Genomic DNA, 13,471 nt, shown 5'->3' on the forward strand with positions numbered 1-13,471 from the left:
TAGCGTAAGGAAATCACAGACACTGCAGACCAGAGACACTATTTTACAGTAACGCTAAATTCACTAAGGCTATTTTACTTGGCTTGGCTCGGTCTTTCTGAGCATGTGTCCATAGCAGCATAGCATGAATGTAACTGGATCAAGATCAACAAACAATTCCCCCTTAGTGTGTTTGGACTTTGGAAAGCTGAGCCCCTCTTGAAGCAGAAAGTGGAGATCTGATGCCTGCAAAACATGTGTTGATGCACTATGCACATTTTAGATCAAAGCTTCCAGTATCCACCCTGCCCTTGCATCGAGTCCATCCTTTCACAACTTGCCAAGAGGATGGTGGAGTTAGCAAGGTTTGCTGACCCTAATCCACCCTGTAACGAATTGTAAACGGGTGAAGCAGCTGACCCTGAAGACCCTGACTGACGTGTAACCCTAGAACTTCAGGGTTTCAGCCTGCAGCACCAGAATTATCTTTACCTCCATGGCAACCTGGATGTGAAGTACAGTGCTAGATACTATTGCTTTGTTGGACTGATTACCTCACAGACCTTGGGCCTTTGAGGGTCAGCCCAGCAAATGTGAATTGATGGCAGTCTAGGCAGCCTGCATGTTGTGCACTGAGCACATTATAAGAACAAGGAAGTGAGTGATATATTTCTGCCCTCAACGTAAGCATTTTATGGAGAGAGGTGGCCAGCCTTTTTGGCATTAGTTCTTGTAAATCAGAGGCTTTGCAAATTTAGAAAAAAGAAAAGTGAGAGATATTAAGGAGGCAGAGCCCCGATACCCATGAAGTGCTGCCCGTGATGTTTTGTGCTTTTATTATGGACATAGAGAGTTTCCAATAAAGTACTTGATGGACACATTTGACTGCTGTTGTTGCTTAAGCATTCCGAGCCAGCCAGATATCTTTGTCTATTTAATTTTACTTAATTTACACACAGTCCATACACAACAGATGATTGCAGTCAAAACTATATCATCAATTTTGAAATTGTTGCTTAGCTTGGACAGAAAGCCCATTCCACATTTCTTACTTGTATTTCCACACAAGAAATCAGTGTGTTGTTGAGACACCAGAAACATATTGTTATTTTCTGCATGGCAAGTACTCATTTTGTCATTGTGAAATGAAGTGGATCTAATGTTCTACCACAATGGCCTGAAAAATGTAATCAATGATTTTAAAATTACACGGGAAGGCTGATGAAGAACAGTCAGCCACAGCCCGTCCTTTAGGGCAGAGGGGCCACGCCCCCCACCTTTTCACCCCTCATGAAGAGTGGCTGTCAGGCTGAGCAAAGGTCAGCCTGACAGACACTCTTCATGTTTAGATCAGGCAGCCAAGAGCGAGACATGCGCAATTTGCACAGGCTTCTGGCTGCCTGAGCTGAACTTTGCTGGGATGAAGAGGTCACAGCTCCTATGGGCGTGACCTCCTCAGCTCAGCAAAGGTGCCTCGAGGCCGTTCCCCTTGGTGATGAGGGGAAGCATCACTGATTGACTCCAACCTGGGCACTTGAGGTTTAAGCCCTGAAGCACCCAGGGCGAGTGTAAATCGGTAACACCTCGTCACAGAGTAGGGTGGGGTCAGACTTCTCACTACCCCACCCCACTCTGTAAGGTCAGCCAGAGAGGGAAAGCAGCAGTCCTAGCCCTCCCGGGACCTAAGCTGAAGTTAAGTGTGTGTGTTTTTTAAATGAATGTTTGGTGCATGCGTGTATGTTTGAATGTTGATGAGTGTTGTGAATGGATATGCATGCGTGTGTGAATGAATGAATGTGCTTCCCGCCCGCCCCGCTCCCTCCTAAAATTACTGGCCGCCACTGACAACAATGTGAGCAGTCTCAGTGCTACACTGTGGATGACTCCTGAATACTGGCTACCAAAAAGATGTGACATTACAAATGCTTGTTCTTTCCTCCAGTCTGCTTGGCCTATACGTGCTAGGCTAGAAACCTCTCCTTGACTGAAGGAAATGGTGCAGAATGAAACATGAGCATTAAACTTCCAATTCCGCAACATATCTGACTTCACCTATCACAAGCAGTGTAAACAGCAAGACTGCTAGTAACTTAGAGACCAATGTACTAAGAAACAGGTCACAAAAAGTGACTGCAAATTGTACACCAACTTTTTGTCACCAGGCTATCATTTTGTGATGCAGTTTATGTACTAAATAAAGTGACAAAATCTCTAGTCACAGTTGGTTGCATGAACAATAATTAGGCAGTTGCTGCATGTGACATCCTGTAATTGGCTACAAACACAGGGATGGTGGCCTTCAGGAAATAGCAGACTGACCTCCATATATCTGCATTACCAAACAGGAAAGGTTTTTGTGGCCTGTATTACCTAAATAAAGTTAGACATTAAATGTTTCCCATTTGGGAGTTGGCGGTAGTCCCTTGATCCACTACCCGTTCTCACAGAGGCATCCTAATGCAATTCACAATGGGTGTCTTCCCCTTTGCAAATCAGTTACTACCTCTTTTGATGTGTCTGGAACCGAATAATAGTTTATGACTGTAATTGAAGTCATAAACCATTGATACATGACATTGCGACTCCCAATCAGGAGGGGATGTTACTTTCACACCTGTTGCTATTTGCAGTTTGGACTGGCCAACAAAACCTCATTTTATGAGTCAGAAAAGCTTCTTTCCAGTTAATACATTGCACATAACACCTTTGCATTTACAAACCATGAAATTTTGAGTTTATGATTGCAAACATGGTAAGTAAATCAATGCCACTTTCACTATGAGCTGTTTTAATGAGAGAACTTTTCTCCCATGGACGACTGAACAATTGAATCACTGCACTAATCCACATATGTATCTGTGTTTGCCTTTTTTTGTAAAGTAATAGTCTAAAAGAAAAAGTACAATAAAATGTCTTACATAAACATTTATTAAGCATAGAAACCATTTACATAGTTTTCTACATAGTTTTCTTTTGCAAACATGCCTAACGTTTTGTTTGATTAGTGCTTTCTTTTTTTGTTGCCCTTTTATTAAATTCTCTATAAAAGTTTGAAGATCTCATTAGGGATGGATGGCAAACTATGCTCCGCCGGCAATGTAGGCAGAGTTCTGCCACTCCATGTGCCACTTGCAGTGCAGAGTTCGGCAAAAATACTGACAACTTCCGTGTGGTGGAGTTTACCTTCCACATCTGCTTGTGCTCACCTGAATGGGATTCGCCATGCTTGTAAGTTGATTACTCATTCAGCATCACTATCTTTAGTACACACTGCAGCCGAGAGCCTCCTGACCCATGTGTTCACTATGAAATGTCACCTACTCTTGTGTTCTGCATGGTCCAGTCCAGAGTCCTAGACTCTCTTCCTCACTCGGAGTTCTGTCCCCTGCCCTGTGCCGCTCAGAGTCCTACTGTATGCTACAGGCCAACCACAGCTGTGTACTGTCCATCCCTTGCAACCGCTGCCCTGGGCCTGCGCTGCAGTCCAGTGCTTCTGGGAGGCAAGAGAGTTAAGTACGATCCCACCTCTTGAGGTGGTACCACACAAGTGGCCCACCCTCAATGGCTCGGGACTTGGCTGTTTTGATTTAAGCTCGCTCAGGGAACAGTGGAGATGCTCTCAGGTGTTAACTGCCAGGACTTCTAAAGCACCAGTTGAACTGTTCTGTAAATGCAGGGACAGCCCTCGTATTATTACTCATTTGTAAAAATTCTCCCCTGCTTTGTCCCTCATAGGAACTGTCTGAGAAAAATGTTTTCAGTATAGCTTTAAGTGACTTTTACATCTATTGAATCTGTATGTAGACCTGCGTTTGCCCTGCAGTCTAAGGGCCTGATTTAGAGTTTGGGGGACAGATATCCCATCCGCCGTACTACGATTTCTAGAGGATAAAATGGAATTGTAATACAGCAGACGGGATATCCTTCACATTTGTGATGGAGTAACCTCATGTGCCAAACTCTAAATCAGGCCATAACCCTAAAGTCTCACACACAATATTTTGGCTTACCTTTTAGAGGCAATGGTCTCCAAAACCTCTAATGTTTGCTTTCTTTTCCTTGTGGCTCCAGCAATGCACTTGGTCTGTAGGTACCTGGTACATGCAGTATTTGTATGTTAAGACGAGCAAGGCAGGGGCCTGTTGTGTCAGCAGGCACCCCAGTTGCTGAAAGGAAGCAGTTGGGCTGGGGCAGAATACAGACTGTTATGTACGTATGTTGCGTATATGAATATTTGAATATTTTGGCTCTTCAATTGTGATACTAATGTACTTTAGTGCAGCATTAGAATGACAGCTGGTTTTAATTTTTTGTGTGGCTGTGTCTATGTGCCTTCAGAGCTTACTGGCAAATGGCGCTGAATGTGTTGAAAAGAAACAAGAAAGTTAGTTCATAGCACAAGGCTAGCTCCCAGAAGCAGTTGATCACATTATAGAGAGCATTTTATTGAAAAAGAGACAGTTTAAAATTAACGCAGTGCAGATTACAGTAACTAAAATGTTGTGTGGTAGAGGGGATGAGATCCTATAGTTTTAATTGGTAAAGTCCCTTCACCTAAACTTCTAACGTTTCCAGCCACTATAAAAACAGATGTTACAACTGTAAATGTAACCAATTTACGATCAAAGCAGAATGGAAAGCTGCCCAGATTGTAACTCATCCCCTCTAGATCACTGCATCTTTTAACAGTGAATGTTTGCTCAATGACTTGACCTCTAACACTAACATCATGCTGCATAGTTTTCGTTACAGCACACATGCATTTATTGGGGTCACACCAGCACATTATATGATAGATATATATAGAGTACCTGTCTAGTATGCTGTGTAGTGCTACTTATTTACACCCCTCTCCCCTCCACATATTTTCTGTTACCCGGTGTCAACTGGACTGACTCCACACGCTTGTTCGCAATTCACACCCATGCACGCGCCCACTCACCCGTGTGGACTCACACACACACACACTTGTGGCGTGCACAGCAGCTCAGCTTTGATGAGTTCATGCCATAATCACTTTGCCTGTACTTCATTGGAGTTAAGTGCATTTCAAATGCCTTATAAAATAATAATAATCACACAGCACCACCCTCTTAAGCTTGTAGTGCAGTGGTTCCCAACCAGTGGGCCGGGGACCCCTGGGGGTCCGCGAAGCCTCATCAGGGGGTCCGCGGCGGCTTAAAAAATTTAATAATATTAGGTCCCAGCTATCAGTATTGACTCAGTGGGGGTCCCCCGGTTCCAATAATGATTCAGTGGGGGTCCCCGGGCTCCAGTATTGATAAAATGGGGGTCCACAGAAGTGAAAAGGTTGGGAACCACTGTTGTAGTGTCTTTGTCTCCACCCTACAACAGTTGCACACACAGGAGCACCACAGCCCTCTATGCTCACTTGAGTGCTCAGTTATTTGTCACAGCTGTTCCCCTTCAGCGCTGCCTCACCTTCCCCCTTTAAATGTGGAGTGGGCAGAACATTTATGTAACTCCACAACATTTTGCAGAGTAAACCTCTGCGAGTTCCGCTCACACCTAATTGTTATTATACTCAGTCAGTCTATGTTTTAATTTTATTGCTTGCTTGAATTACGCAGGGAGCACCATTCTGAATTGTGCAATATTTATTGCACCCCTTTTGTTTTCACCGCAACAGATATTGGTAGTCAAAACTAGATAAAGTTGATCAGTGGCAAAGGCTGGGTAAAAAGGTGAAACACGTACATTTGATTACCATAAATAGCAATTTTTGGGAACCTGAAATGGGCTATAGTTACAACATCCAGTAAGTATCTTACCCTTTGGTATCTTTATTTAATGTCTGTGGTAAATATCCACTCCTTTTCTGCTCTACTTGTTATCAGAGCCTTGGAGATGGTCATGTGATTAGTGTCTCAGGACTCTATTCCATGGCGCATGTTTCTGTCAATGCGGAAATTTTACTGCAGGCATGCATTTTGGAGAATGAGGAAAAGCTGATTAATTTATATTCAGTGATGTAATGCAAAATGCTGGGACTCTCCTGTGGAATGTGGTGAGGGGTCCCTGGTACATCCATATCTAACTAAAAGTTATAAGTCTTTGGCTTGGATTTCTATTTGAGAGGTAGTTTGGGCATTTGTCCACAATAAATCCGCTATTGGTTTCTCCAGCCCTTGAAAATTAGTCTTGTGGGTGGTTGGTATAATTCTCATTTGTGTGAGACTCCTGTTTGTCTGCATAATTTTTCTACTAGTGCCTTTTGTTGCGCTAGATAAGGATATGCCACAACGTGAATATTGTGTTACAAGGCCAGCCAAGCCACAGATTTTCAGGGCATCACTCTGAGATTATTATGGTCTATTATTCATGAAAGAGCCTCAGGAACACTGTCACTGGAATCATGTGATCAAGGAAGCGAAGAGATTTTCAGTTGGGTATAGGGTTGTGGTATCTTTGGTTTTGTCCCTTCAGTCTTCTTCAGGGCAAATTGCTCACTGACACATTGTCTGTTGTCCTTGATGCAATGAAGATGAACTGTGTCATTTAAGATCGAAGTACCATTGCAGTGTTGTTATCCTTTTTCAGTTGGTCCAACATGCCAACAACTGATTTAGCAAAAACATGTTCTGACTTGAGCCAGAACTTCCTCAGTGCATGTGTCTTGGTGACTGAACTAGAGCTTAGCTATTATTAAACCATGTCTACAAAACCCAAAGCTGATTTTAAACATGCAGAAGAGATTTATTTTAACACATACCCCAGCCCAGTGCATAAATGGTTTCCTACATTCTTGTGGAAGATATTTTAGTAATTCTTCTGCCTCTTCCCATTTTTGGTATCCATTACAAATTTGAAGAGCAGTAGAATTTGCAAATCTCAGAGTGTATCTACTGATCTTTCAATTTTCCCATCAAATGCTTTTAACTTTTAAGCATTGGTTGAGGAAATAGTTGATCTTCTCACAGTGTAGACAGTAAGGAATCTGCTACTGCATGAGGTCTCATATACACTGGATCTCTTCCCTGGTGAAAAGTACTTGAAATCATTGGCAAAATTTACTTTTCTTTTGTAAATGTCCAAACATCAACAAAAGAAAGCAAGACTATTCTTTTTCATTTTTCAATTGGCCCCCATATGTTTTGCTGTCCTCTGTATAACTGAAGTATACAAAAAGCGATGGATAGATTGCTTGAAATAATCTCAGCCACTGGTAATTACGGGGTCTTCATCCAAGTTCATTGTTATTTTGCACACCATGCCACCTCAGTCTGGTCCCAGCCATATGCAAATCAGCCTTGACCCTGCTCCAATAGGAACAGTCCAACCCAAACTAGTAGGCCTGGTACTGTCTGAACCATAACACAAGCAATCTAGGACCAGTTTCATCCCAATTAGGGCTCATCAGCCAGGTATAGCTTGCTTCAAGTGAAGCAGTGTGTACAGGGCCCACATCTGGGCATACCTATCCCACTTAGGATGGCACACTGAAGTATGCAAAAAGTGATGGATGGAATACTTTAATTAAACTGAGCCACTGGTAATTACTCTGGCCGCATCCTAGTGCATCATTATTTTGCACACCATGCCACCTCAGTTCAGACCTACCCATATGGAAATCAGCCTTTAATCTACTCCAATGATAACAGTCCAGCCTGAACTGCCATGCTAGGTCCTCTGAAGTGTAAAACAAGTAACGTAGGGTTGGTTTTGCCCTAATTAGTGCTCATCATACAGATAGAGTTTGGTTCTAGTGACACAGTGTGGTTGGGACCCACCTCTGGGCAGGGCATACCATCCCACTTAGGGCGACACACCAAAAAGTGATGGTTGGAATGGGTCATTTATTCTCAGTCACTGGCAATTACTTGGGGCCACATCCCAGCCATCGCTATTTTTCACACTATACCACCTCTCTTTGGACCCAGTCATATGCAAATCAGTCTTCACCCTTTCCAGTAGAGATAGTCCGACTCGAACTGCCAGACCAAGTCCTCCATTTGGATGTTCTATATATAACAGCAAAATTAAATTTTAAAAAAAAGTCATTAGAAAGTGGCATTCCAGTTAGGCATTCCTACAGATCATTAACGTGAGGTTGGGTAGTGATATTGCTAACGCGTCCACCTATGTTAATTTATACACATCAGGACTTGTTTTAGGTCGATGAATCTTTGGGCCCATTGATGAGTCTCCGTAAGACGAGATAACCAATCAATAAACCAATCAATATGTCAATAACATTGTTAAAAGTTAGCATCAAAATATATTTCGCATTAACCATTAATAAACCTTCGGCGCAATCATTAGCTTTCAGTCACAAATAACCACACCTTAAAATGAGATTTTTGTGAATTTATTCCCTATTGATTACAATCTAATAATAAATGCATTAGTCTCAAAACCAAGAAGCATAAGAGCATAATCACAAGGTGACAACTACGATAAGCTTTCAATAATGCAAAGATCAGAAACATAAGATAGTTAAGTCGATAAGAACAGATCACAGTACATAATACCTACTAGAGGTCTCAGTTCAGCATAGCTACTCGTCAGTCACGTCAATTCCGTCAGTCAATTGAATACCTCATCTAACCTCGAATTAGCATTAACATGTGGGGCTTCATATAAAACAATTTAGAACATCAATTTGGAAAATGTCTAACTAAGATCTCTATTCAAAAATATACAGCAGTTGGTACCTAGAAAGAAAAGGCAAAATAGATTTCATTAGTAATATTATTACCCTCCTCTGGATAGGTCAGCATACAGGATCAGTCTTCGTCTTCAGGACATCAGTTAGATCACCGTCAGTCTATCTAAATAAAGGCAAGGGACACTCTCCCCTTTAAGGGGAAAGGTAACGGGGCAGTCTATGGGCAAGGATGGTTGTCTAAGTCTCAAGTCACCATATAGAGTGACAGAGTTTCTGGATGCAATCAATATCATTCCCTACCTAATGCCGTCTTGTCTCCTCTGTCAGGGGTTTTTATCCCCTTTTCCAAAATACATTCCCCCAAGATTCTATTGGTCAGTCACTACACCCCACTATTGGTAACCAATCAAATTATACATTAAGTAATGCATTTGTCATTTCATGATATCTGCCTAAATCCTAATTGGTCTTCATAATTGACGTTTTTCGTAGGTGGCATATCCGGGGTTACTTCATCTCTTTGGCACACATCTCGGGTCAAGAGTTCTCTTCTCCTCGCTTTATTGTCCTTGAAAGTGTCCATGTTTGTTTCGAAGCTTCCTAATCCATACTAAAAGCTACTAGCATGCGAATGGGAGAATCTCGAAATGTTACGAATAAGTAAAGAAAAAGAACAATCGCTGGGTCATGGTCTTTTGCAAGTCAGCACACTGGAGAAACAGTAAAATACGCTTTAATATGAGAGTTACTCAGCTAATTCGCGACTCATGCTAACTTAAGATGTACGAGTTCTAATGAATGCGGTTTTAAACATAATAATGCACACAATTATAAATGATTATTTCTTCTAGTTGACATTAGTTTACACAGGTGAATAATTCTCCACGTTTATTAATACATTTCAATTATTAATTATTAATGCTGCATTGTTAAACATAAGCATTTCACGTCTATAACATGTAATATTTTAAACTACGCTCTCTCAATATCATACATTTTTTTACCCGACTTCAGAAAAATTAATTTGAAAATATTGGTAACATGATAGGTTCTTTCATTATTTTAGTTACCATTATCAAGAACATATACATTCCTCAACGGTGGATGGAAAGAAATAAAACTGGTATTTAGTTAAAGTATTTTCTGGGCCAAATTAAAGATGGTGGAACATCATATTGTGACTGAAACTAAGTTTTTAAATATCCACACATATATTGAGAACAAACTTTATATTGACCTTTTTTTTAATCTATTTTACAATACAATTATAGTATGCATTTCGTGTTTTCAGTGTACACATGCAGTTTTGTTGAAGAGGCGCTTCGCACGTGCAAGAAGATTGTGTTTTCCATATTAATGGCAACATAAAGACTGTTTATTTTAACAGAACCTTTCTTTTTTAGGACTGGAAAGAAAAATATATAAACCCAAACTATTCGAAAATCTTCACAGACAACATTGTAGAACAGGTAAGGAAAGAACTTTATTTTTATATAAAAAAGAAAAACAAAATTGTTTGTTGATTTACAAGAATCACATAGTTGCAGCCATTCTGAAAACTGGTAAGTACTGCTTGGCTTCTCTTTCTGTTTCACATTCGGGCTTGTATTTACTGTGGTTTATGTCTGAGATCCTGCTGCTTGTGAGCCACTTCAGAGTGCGACAAGTTCAATGTTACACTATGGAGTTTCATGTAGTGTTTATCAACGAGTGACCTGTTAGTGCTTAGAGAGAGATAAAACAATAACTGAACTGCTGTATTGCCGAAATTATGATTTATTTAAACTTACAACGTGGGTTCTTCAAGTCCTTCTGAAAGTGAAATGGTCATTCTCAATGTAAGCTTCAAAGGAAGAGCGTATCAAGCCCTTACAGCAAGCACACAAAAGTCTGCCATTTGGCTCTGGCGTTCATGGGCTGTATGATTGCAGCCTGGCATAGATGTGCTAGAGGAAGAGAGGATGGAAGCTGAGTTTCATTTGGAGGAATGGCATGCCTCTCTCGTGAGTGCCTGATGTACTTTATACAGGGGATTGTTGGTTGTAATGTAGTGAACAGGTAGTCGGTGATGAGAGCTCACTGCAAGGACCACATGATACGTAAACATAATAACCAGGCATTTCCCTCATTGTGCATGGCAACGAATTCCATGGTTCTCATGGTTTCAGAATTAACAATCAACACCCAGTGCTCCATCCTTATGAAGACAGATTTCTTTCACGTTCATGCAATGAGGAGGGTTGTTACTGTTTGCTCAGTGGCTCCAGGTGGCGATTATACTTCTTCCCCTGTAGTATTGACTAAACCAACAAGTCACCTGTACGGTAGAATAGTACAAATGAATCAAAAGGCTCTGAAAAGCTCTAGCTTTGACACTACTCTGTAGAAAACACTGGATATCATGTGGATGGCAAGCAGAAAAGACCAGACACGGTGGGGCTGGAATGTGGGTGGAACAGCAACCCTGTAACTTGTGTTTTGTCAGGTTCAAATGCAAGAAATGATGATTCACCCATCCATCAATGGAGCAGGTATAATTAACACTTTCCACCCTCAACCTATGATACAGATAATCTTGAGTTGTAATTGGATACCATTAGAGTAAGTCAAATGTTGATCCCAGGCCTCATTTAAATATTCTTAGAATCTTCTGATAAGTATATTGGTGCAAATGATTTTGAAGTCTAAATTAGCCAAAACATAATGCGTGCCTGATTTAAGTGGGAAGAATATTAGTTTTAAGGAAGAGTTGCAACTTGCACTCATTAACAACTTTCAATATTATAGTGGAATTAACACTAGTTACCGATTACAATGAATTCTCTCAACTTTATTTCTTGAATACCTCTGCTCGGTGAAATTGTTATTTTGGCTAGTGTGCGTAAAAAAACACATAATTGAGCCATGTAATTTAAGGTGAAAATGATGTAATTTTGGTAGAAAACTTTGAATCTCCGTTAATACCACCCAAAACTGTTTTGATACGAGAGAAGCGATTCAGTTCTGGAATGTAGGAGGAGTGTTTTATGTTTTTAGCAAGATTACTGGGATGGGCCAGGTATATCTGAATGCATGCAAGTCAACTGTGCTGTGATTTGTTGCATCTTTCCTTCTATTTGTCGAATTTAACTGGACTTCAAGCCACTTCATGCCAAATGTTTGCCGGATCTAAACCCCTGCCACACTGTCTGCTGTTTAAAACTATTTATCATTCTACTAGAGGTGTAACTCATTGCACCAACCTCGGCCCCCAAGAGACTAATGTGTGGTACAGTTTTTATATAAACAGATTTAGGAATAAATTGAATACAAGCAGAAAATGGGCAATAATACTATCACAATGGTATTAGGTTACACACATTGTAGAAAATTATAGACTTGGTTATCAACTCCATCTCTCCCTGTGTCTATCCAAGTATATTTATATTGTACTACTGGTTTCACCACTCCTTATGCAAAGCATTTTCATGCACACATCACTCATTCTGGAAAGAAGTACTGCCTTAAGTTACTTGTATTACAGGGTGCTCAGACCCTCATTATGAGTGGCTCACTAATCCTGGTGGGGGGTCAATAACAGGGATTTTCTGCTCTATTGGGATAACACGATTCACAGCATCTCGTTTGGTCTGGAGTTTTTCTCCCACATACTTTACCTACTCAAAGCAGTTGATTTGTTCCAGTGAAACACTAGTAGAAAACGAGGGGATCAATGCAGAAATACTGATTTCCACATGTCATTCTCTAAGAACTCATAACAGGGAGCAGTTTACAATCACAAAAAAATGGTTGCTAACTGTGGAAATGGGGTTTGTTCACTGAATCACCCTGGATGTTTCACTTTTTGAGTAACTGATTTTGGACATTTACTGTGATGAATCTCACTAACTGAGCCTCACTCACAATAAGTTCTGTGGATATGGACCGGGTGTGCCTTTTAAGATAAGACTGCTGCTGTGCAACTGGGTAAGGGGCTATGGTCTGGTTACATGCATACGTGTGCCTACTTATGGTCACACGTGTGGGCTGAGCATGTGAGACTACTAGCTCAGCCCGATATTTGTGCACATGTAGCCTGTCGCAGAAGGGACCCTTAATGGATTGATGCCGATCTACTGTAGACCTTATAATGTGAGTGGGCATTCATAGTGTAAAACTTCAGGACCTACTGATGCTATGCAGGAGGGTTGGGGCAGGGATTGAGTAATGATGTGGCACTCTTGGATTCGGCAGAAGTACCTACCGTCCATATCCAACCCACCCCTCAATTGAAAATCCCTGCACACAATCCAGAAGACACTGGACCTGGGGCTGCAATTATGCCCAGCTGGAAGGAAGAAGACCCCTGAACATACTTCTGCAAGGATGGATTTTGGGACCCTTAACTGGCACCCAGGCCTAGGATGGGTCTCTAATGGGTCCAGTTCTTCTGGCCTCCTTTTGAACCTTGAGGAACAGTAGGGGAAATTGACCTACTGGGGGACCCTGAGGGTTCTCCTGGGACTTCTGTGGACTAGCCACTGACTCAGCTAATGACACACAGATGTCCTGAAAGATGCCAAAGTCATGTGAACTTGGAAGTGTGGCATGGAGGGTGCTGGGCTGTGAAAGGCGTCCCCAAACAGGAGAAAGCATCAGAAGCCCAGGAAGAGGACAAGGCTGGTGAGGAGAGCCTTAAAACCCCAGCTCCCCAATGAAAAGCAAAATGAGAGGCCTGGTGGAATTGAAGAAAACACTCCTGGAGCCTAGAGCCGGTCCTCTAGAGCAGCACAACACACAAATGTGGCAAATCTGCCCCAGGGGCCAGAGAAGGCAGCCTGGAAAGGTTGGTCCTCTACGGGGCCTGAGAGAGAGTGAAACACG

At 41.6% G+C, this 13,471-nt stretch overlaps 1 protein-coding gene across 2 annotated transcripts in view; it reads left to right on the forward strand.

Moving 5' to 3' along the window:
- Positions 1 to 13,471, forward strand: part of PLOD2 (procollagen-lysine,2-oxoglutarate 5-dioxygenase 2) — a 353,254-nt gene that overhangs the window by 321,307 nt on the left and 18,476 nt on the right. For both annotated transcript variants that reach the window (XM_069213902.1, XM_069213901.1), the window contains one exon: positions 10,012 to 10,077. In XM_069213902.1, coding sequence (XP_069070003.1) covers positions 10,012 to 10,077 — 66 coding nt within the window. The remainder of the gene's footprint in view (positions 1 to 10,011; positions 10,078 to 13,471) is intronic.

This window comes from Pleurodeles waltl, chromosome 11 (assembly GCF_031143425.1).
Source record: "Pleurodeles waltl isolate 20211129_DDA chromosome 11, aPleWal1.hap1.20221129, whole genome shotgun sequence".
Lineage (NCBI taxonomy): Eukaryota > Metazoa > Chordata > Amphibia > Caudata > Salamandridae > Pleurodeles > Pleurodeles waltl.